The sequence below is a fragment of the Neofelis nebulosa genome, chromosome 8 (assembly GCF_028018385.1).
Source record: "Neofelis nebulosa isolate mNeoNeb1 chromosome 8, mNeoNeb1.pri, whole genome shotgun sequence".
Taxonomy (NCBI): domain Eukaryota; kingdom Metazoa; phylum Chordata; class Mammalia; order Carnivora; family Felidae; genus Neofelis; species Neofelis nebulosa.
Window position 1 is genome coordinate 10366667 of NC_080789.1, and position 7591 is coordinate 10374257.

A 7591-nucleotide genomic window follows, 5' to 3' on the forward strand; every position below is an offset into this window, starting at 1 on the left:
CCGACAAGAATCGGCCGCTCAGCAGACTGAGCCCCCGCCCCGGGCACCTGTCACATCCCGCATTTTAAGCAAATCTTTAGGTCTGTTCTGAAGCCCTCAGGGTCTATCCACCCAGTTCTGGCCCAGTCCCTTTGCTGCTGTGGTGGCCTCTCCAGAGGGGGAGGGGTGGCAGTGGCCAAGGTCCAGGACCACCAGCAGTCACCCTGCCACAGCCTGGGACACAGCGCCCTTTGTTCTGTCCCCTCCGCCCCCCCCCCCACCTCGGTCCCAGGCTCTCTGACCTGGATTAGCCTGATCCAGGGGAAAGCCTGGGAGGCCCCTCCTGGAATGTGGTCTGGGGGTGGGGGGCAGGCGAGGCGCTGAGGTGAGTAGGGCTGGCGGGGTCTCTCCAGGGCAGGGCTGCGCCCCCAGCACCAGTAGGATCCTCCTCTCCCATCACCACCAGAGCAGGGCTCTGTGTGTCCTCTGCCCAGTGGAGGGGCCTCATTATCTCTCTAGCTCTGCTGGGAGGGCCTGAGACAGGGACCCCCACCGTGGGGTCCAGCCTGGCCCTGTGCTGCGGTCACTGCCCCGTCCCTTCTCCCTTTCCAGGCAAAAGCCTCTTAGCGGGGTGGGGGTGGGGAACACTCTAAGCTCCAGGCCTGAGGGAGTGAGCTGTGGGTGAGTCTGGCCAGCGGCTGATCTGTAGGCAAGCCTGGGGGGGGGGGGGTCTTCGACTGTGCGCCCCCCTCAGGCTAGGCTTCAAGGGGGAACCGGGGTGGGGGGGGGCAACCCCTCCCGGAAGGCCTCGGGAGATGTGAGGCTGGACGCCCAAACCCACAGGACGGCTCAGGTGAGTGTGGGGCGAGGGCTGCCAGGACCACCCCCTTGTCCTGGCCTCCAAGTGGCTGCGGCCGCGGTGAGGGGACAACAGGCAGGAAAAGCCAGGACCCCGTCCTGGTGAGAGAGGGTCAGAGTCCCAGATTCCCACGGGTATCTTGGTGTTCCCCAGTGCCGGGAAGGAGACCCCACATGCAGAGGGGCGGTGGGAGGGAAGGAGGCTTCTGCCCAGCTGTGGGTTGGTCCCCCCTACTGGGGAGGCCCACCAGCCTCGTCTGTTACGGGGGTGCATGAGGCTGCTGTGTGGACCCCTGGGAGGAGAGCCAAGAGTGTGAGAGGCCTTAGAGCTGTTTTCTGCTTGTGTAGGGTTGGGGGGGGGGGCGGGGGGGGGCAGGCTGCTAGGGATTTGGAGAGCAGAAGCTCTCTTTCTTGGTGCCCCCTCAGAGGTCCCTATCTGCCCAGTGGAACCAGAGATCTGATCACCCCCCACCCCGGCACCAAGACTCCTGGTTGGCCTGGGATAATCCGTCACCCATCTTACAGGTGGCAAAACAGAGGCTCAGCGAGGGAAGGGGAACTGCCCAAGTCACAGAGCAAATCCATGGCTAAGCCGGGGTGAACCGGAACTCGGCTCCCTTGCTCCTGAAGCAAGGCTGATGTTCTTACATGTTCTTGGGTTTTTCTTTTCTTCTTCTTCTTTTTTTCCCCTAAATGACAATAGTCATTTCTGATCACTGAGAAAAATTAGGAACATACGGCAAGGCCAAGGAAGAAAATAAACCCCACCCATTTTGCAGCTGGCACCTGCTTCTCTGTCCCACACGTGGGGTTAGTCCCTCTGTGCTGAGACCCTCACACCTGCACACTGGAGACACTGGGGATTCCCAAGCACATGGGGCACACGCTGGCCACCCAGCTCTCCCATTCACCAGCACCCCTTCTCCTGCCACCACCAGGTCCCTGGGCAAGGAGTCTTCCAGAGGGAGTCTTCCTGAAGTTCAGGCTCAGGTGGGAGCGATTCCATTACCACCACCGCCCCCCCTTCATCTTTCATGGGCCCCTTGGAGGAGGGGACACTTGGGGTGAGGTTTTGCCTGGGTTTCCCTTCTTGGCTCATTCCCTGAGCAGGGGTAGCCCCGTGCCTCGGTTTCCCCCACGCTGGGTCTCCATCCCCCTTTCTGGTCTGGGCTACAAACCTTCGCTGCTCCCTCTCGTCCCCCTCCGCCAGCAGAGGCAGCCGCGATGGGCACTGGCGGCCCCCGGCGGGGCGCGGGCCCCCCAGACGGCGGCTGGGGCTGGGCGGTGCTGGGCGCCTGCTTCGTGATCACCGGTTTCGCCTACGGCTTCCCCAAGGCGGTGAGCGTCTTCTTCCGCGCCCTTATGCGCGACTTCGGCGCGGGCTACAGCGACACGGCCTGGGTGTCCTCCATCATGCTCGCCATGCTCTACGGCACGGGTCAGCGCCCCCCTCGCGGGTCCCTCCCCCAACCCCGGGCCCGGGATTGAGAGCAGGGATCAGGGACTAGGAGCCACGGACCCCATGAGCCTTCCCCAGACCCCTCGGGGGAGGGCGCGGGCACCACTTTCTGCCTGTGAACACTGGCACCAGAGAGAGGGGACGAAAGGGCAGGAAAGGAACAGTGGCTCCAGGAAGAGCCCACACACCTGGCAAGCTTGGCCAGCCGGCAGGACCCCTCCAGTTCTGCCAAAAGACCTGCGCCCGCCTGTGGTACAGGTGGGGAAATCGGTCTAAAGATTCCGGCTCCCCGCTCCCCTGAGCCCTAACCACCTGTTGCGGTGGGGGAAATGCTGGCGTTATCCTGACCAAGCCTCGCGGAAAGGAGGAGGCTTTCCTCTTTCTTCTGGAAAGAGCCTGGGCAGCCCAAGGGGCGATTCCAGCTGTGCAGATAAAAAAAGGGAGTGGGGTCCACCTCTTCTGCTTGGGGTTCCCTGTTCTCAGGAGGACTGGGGATGGATGGGGGCTCTGGCCCAAGACGGGTCCCTCCTGTGAGTCCTCCGCCGGCCACTGTCTCCTTGGTCTGGCCCAGCCAAGCAGTGTGACCTTGGCCAGACGCTGCCCTCTCTGAACCGCTGGTGACCTTATCCCTTTGAGCCATTTTCTGGGGCCGGGAGGTGCAAAGCCCGGAGTGTCCACGGGGAAAGGAGGTTAGTCCAACCGGAGCGGTGACCGTGCCCGGTCCACAGGTCCGGTCTCCAGCATCCTCGTGACCCGCTTTGGCTGTCGCCCGGTGATGCTGGTGGGTGGGCTATTGGCCTCGGCGGGCATGGTGCTAGCATCCTTCGCCACGCGCCTCCTGGAGCTATACCTGACGGCTGGGGTGCTCACAGGTGAGGGCGGCCACTGCTCACCTCCCCTACGCGGACGGGGCCCGGCCGTGAGGTTGGGGGGGGGGGGGGTCGGGAGTCCTTGTGGCAATGCCTTCTGTCCTCAGTTTCCCCGCAAGGCCTTCTGTCCTCAGTTTCCCCTCCAAAGGCGGTCCTCGACGTCCCTCAGCTCAGTTTCCCCCGGGGGTCTGCCTGCCCCGTCGGGGCCTCCCCCTCCCCCCCTCCCTCCTGCCCGGGGCTGGGGTGGGGGCGCCCTCGGGGACCCCGGCACAGCGCCGCCTCGCCCCGCAGGCCTGGGCCTGGCCCTCAACTTCCAGCCGTCGCTCATCATGCTGGGGCTGTACTTCGAGCGGCGGCGGCCCCTAGCCAACGGGCTGGCGGCGGCGGGCAGCCCCGTGTTCCTGTCGGCGCTGTCGCCGCTCGGCCAACAGCTGCTCGAGCACTTCGGCTGGCGCGGCGGCTTCTTGCTGCTCGGCGGCCTCCTGCTGCACTGCTGCGCTTGCGGCGCCGTCATGCGGCCGCCGCCGGGACCCGGCCCGCGGCCGCGCGGCGACAGCGCGGACGACGCTCCTGGGGAGGCGGAAGCGGACCGCGCCGGGCTGCGCCTGCGCGAGGCGCCCCCTGGCGGCCGGACCCGCCGCCGCCTGCTGGACGTGGCCGTGTGCGCCGACCGCGCCTTCGGGGTGTACGCCGTCACCAAGTTCCTGATGGCCCTCGGCCTCTTCGTGCCCGCCATCCTGTTGGTGAACTACGCCAAGGACGCGGGCGTGCCGGACGCCGACGCCGCCTTCCTGCTGTCCATCGTGGGCTTCGTAGACATCGTGGCGCGGCCAGCGTGCGGCGCCCTGGCGGGCCTGGCGCGCTTACGACCTCACGTCGCCTACCTCTTCAGCCTGGCCCTGATGGCCAATGGCCTCACGGACCTGAGCAGCGCGCGCGCGCGCTCCTACGGCGCCCTTGTCGCCTTCTGCGTCGCCTTCGGCCTCTCGTACGGCATGGTGGGCGCGCTGCAGTTCGAGGTGCTCATGGCAGCCGTGGGGTCGCACCGCTTTCCCAGTGCTCTGGGCCTGGTGCTGCTCGTCGAGGCCGTGGCTGTGCTCATTGGACCCCCCTCTGCCGGTGCGCCCCTCGGGAGGAGGGGGTGACGGGCTAATGTCTCTAGATGGAAGAAAGTGCCCTCTCTGTCCCAGATGGAGCTTCCAGGGATGAAAGGAAGGGACCCATTGGCCGAGACAGCCTGGGGGTGGGGTGGGGGATGGGGCTGCCCGTGGCCAATGAACCCCTCCTCCAAGCCAGTACTACCAGCCCTGGGTGGGGACGGAGAGGCCAAGAAGGCCCCGGAAGAGCCCGCCATCGACGGCTGCTGACCCGCTGGGTCATCTCAAGCGTTGGCACAAAGGCCTTGTGAAGTGCAAATGCTTATTCTCCTTTCGCAGATGGGGGGAACTGAGGCACAGAGGTCTAGTACAGGTGCAGTCCCCAAACTGAGCAGAGCCCTGCCCAGTGCTAGACGCCCTTAGTTTGGAGGACTGCCTCCTAGTGCTTTAGCGTCCCCAGCCTCTAAGGGTGACCAGGATAGGGACGTAGGGACGGTGTGTTTGAGGAACCAGCCGTGAGACCAGGAGCAGAGTGGGGGTGCTCAGTGTGCACATGGGGTGGTGACCCAGGGGCCCAGGGAGGGGCTCCCTCCTCATCTGTCCAGCGGGCCACGGCCAGGCCCTGCCCTCGCTTGGTGCAGCTGCTGTGCCCCGACACGATCTGGGCCTTCCACGGTGCGTGCCCCCTGGGCACTCTGCAGTCATTGCCTCTTGGAAATTGCCATCATGAGAGGCCAGGAAAGGATTCTTGCAGAGGCTGGCATGAAGGCAGCCTCACGGAGCAGGGTAGACCCCACAGGAGAGGACACATGACAGCATAGGGCACGTTTAGGGGACAGTGTTCCTAAACTGTGAGGCAGTTCACAAGTGAGGCAGGAATTGAGCTTGGGAAGGGGCGGGGCGGTGGCTATTAGGGTTCTCCAGGGTTGGCAGGTCGTCCCTGAGACAGCAGGGGGCCTGCCTGTGAGCAGCGCTGAGGTCAGGCTGCGGGACCGAGGGGAGCCACCTTTGCTGGGACCCAGGCTGCCCCTGAGGTGGAGTGAGCTGCCCCTTCCTTCCAGGGCTGGGCTGGCCGAGTGGCCTCATCCAGCTCTGTCATCTAACCTGGGTGAGGGTGGCCTCCAAGCCCCCCACCCACAGCCACAACCCCCACCCCCACCCACCATCTGCAGAGGCTCAGGGAGCCCTCTTCCATTTTCTCATGTGACCTGGGGGGGGGGGGGTAGATCTAACAGGGAGTGAGACAGTGAAGGACACTGCAGGGCCAAGTGTGGGAGGTAAGGGACAGGACTGGTGGCTGGCTGGGCAGGGCAGGAAGGCAAGTTTGGGAGTGGTGCTCAAAGGGACTCAGGTAAGCAGCCGGCCTGGGGGGGGGGGGGGGGGGACACAAGGAAGCCTCCCGAGGCCACAGAGCTGTAGACCAAGAGGTCACAGCCTGGGGCGGTCCGCCACAAAAATGCCGAGAGAGGACGGAGCCCACAGAGTCTAGGGAAGCTCAGTCTAGGGAACCGGGGCCTCCTGGCAGAGGCAGGAGGGGGCTCGGGAGGGAGCTGGAGGGAAAGCTGGGCCAGGCCCCTGAAGTTGGGTGGAAAGAGCAAGAGTTGGGGACCCCCAGGAGGGCGAGGCTAAGCGCAGTGTCCCCTCCCTACTCCTTAGCTGGGCAAGTTACGGGGAACGTGTGGGGCTTGGATCTGGGGGTGGAGGGGGTGCCCTGTAAACTGAAAGGTGCTGCCTCCCCAAAGAGTCCACACAACTTAAGAAATTGAGGGAGGCCCCAGGAGGTGGTGACGTTTTTAAGGTCTCAGATGGCAAAACCCGGGTGGTGTTTTGCGTCCGTAAGTAAAACGGGAACAAAGACCGGGGTGGGTGTCTGCATCCTTCAAATGTAAACCCACCTACTCCAGGGAGGGCACTGCCCTTTATCTGAGGTTGCAGGGAAGGGCAGTGGGTGGAGTCCCCCCCCCTCCCCCCTCCCCCCTCCGGCAGACCCTTACCTCCCCTTCCCTGCCCCCCAGGCCGCCTGGTGGACGCCCTGAAGAACTACGAGATCATCTTCTACCTGGCCGGCTCTGAGGTGGCCCTGGCTGGGATCTTCATGGCTGTGGCCACCAAGTGTTGCCTGCGCCGCTCTAAGGACACCCCGCCCAGCCAAGGCGCCCAGGGCGGGGCCAGCGACACTGAGGACGCTGAGGCCCAAGAGGACGCTGAGGCCCTGCCCGCCGGCGCTGAGGAGCCCGGCAGCCTCCAGGCCCTGGAGGCGCCAAGCCCCGGGGCTGGGCCGGGGGAACCAAAGGCGGAGGCAGAGCTGGGCGTGGACCCCGAGTCTGTATAGCTCGGGCGGCACTAGGCGAGGTGGCTGGTGACTTTGGAAACGGGGCCGACCCTCTCAGAGCCCTGGCTGTCCCGAGGGGGCCTGGAGTACTGCAGGCTGCTCTGCAGAGGTCGCCCCTGGGGTCCTGGGCGGGCCGCCTCCCTCGTCTGCGCAGCAGGCCGTGGCCAGGCCCTGCCCTCGCTCAGCGGCTGTGCACCGCCAGGGGCGGGGCCTGCGTGAAACTCAAGTGCATAAAGCTCCGCCGCGAGACCGAGTCCTGTTCCTGCGTCTTGGCGGCTCTGGCTGCCCCCCCCCCCCCCCGGGGGTCGGGGGTGGGGGGCGGTGGTCGGAAGGAGCCCGGGAGGCTCTGCTCGGGGCCCTCTGACCTGGAAGCTGTTGGGGGAGGAAGTGGCAGAGAGGGGGAAGGGTGGGGCGTGGAGGGGGAGGTGTTCTCAGACTCAGGGGCACTAGCGGTTTCTCTTGCACTTTGACTTTTGACCTCTTGCGCTTTGATCTAAGTGCGGGGAGCCCTCCCACAAACCTGACACCACTTTCTCGGCTTCTCTCCCTCCCAATCGTGGGTGTGGGGACCAGGCCCAAGCGTGGGAAGGAAGAGCCTTCCCACCACAGACCCGGACTATCCAGCCATGGGCTCAAGAGAGCCCATCCTCCCAACGACCCCCCCCCCCCGCCCCGACCTCCCTGTTGGTCTCATTTTCCATCCAGGCCCTACACAGGATGTGGGGAGCCCTCCAGGTGCCTGGCTGGCTCACACAGGTCCGAGGTTCCCCCTGGGTCACTGGAGCAGTGACTACGTTTGATCTAACACTCACGGCGCCCAGACTGTGCCAGGCACTAAGTCCTTTCCAGGCGTCACCTCCTCGGATGCTCAAAAGAGCCCACTAAGGCAGGGACTGTTATTGGCCACAATCACAGATGGGGAAACCGAGGCACAGAGAGGTCAGGGAGGAGCTCAGGGTTAGAGAGGCTGTGCTGCAACCAGGTGGTTGGTTGCAGT

The 7591-nt window shown here is 65.1% G+C and overlaps 1 protein-coding gene across 4 annotated transcripts; it reads left to right on the forward strand.

The window, feature by feature from the left end:
• Positions 1 to 744: 744 nt before the first annotated feature.
• SLC16A8 (solute carrier family 16 member 8) lies at positions 745 to 6841 on the forward strand. 4 transcript variants are annotated; one of them, XM_058741317.1, is made up of 6 exons: positions 745 to 832; positions 1776 to 1827; positions 2048 to 2275; positions 3025 to 3168; positions 3457 to 4284; positions 6278 to 6841. In XM_058741317.1, the coding sequence occupies exons 3-6, from the start codon at positions 2062 to 2064 to the stop codon at positions 6592 to 6594; spliced, it is 1503 nt and encodes a 500-aa protein (XP_058597300.1). In that variant the 5' UTR covers positions 745 to 832; positions 1776 to 1827; positions 2048 to 2061; the 3' UTR covers positions 6595 to 6841. The 4 variants fall into 4 exon arrangements, with proteins under 4 accessions (XP_058597300.1, XP_058597301.1, XP_058597298.1 ...); XM_058741318.1 differs by having other exon boundaries at positions 2051 to 2275; XM_058741315.1 differs by having other exon boundaries at positions 1776 to 2275.
• Positions 6842 to 7591: the final 750 nt, after the last annotated feature.

Excerpts from the sequence above, each read along its gene's own strand:
- SLC16A8 (XM_058741315.1), top strand. The coding sequence starts at position 2,062 with ATGGGCACTGGCGGCCCCCGGCGGGGCGCGGGCCCCCCAGACGGCGGC. Across the intron at positions 2,276-3,024 it reads CGCCATGCTCTACGGCACGG|GTCCGGTCTCCAGCATCCTC; the intron begins GTCAGCGCCCCC and ends CCCGGTCCACAG. Across the intron at positions 3,169-3,456 it reads GACGGCTGGGGTGCTCACAG|GCCTGGGCCTGGCCCTCAAC; the intron begins GTGAGGGCGGCC and ends CTCGCCCCGCAG.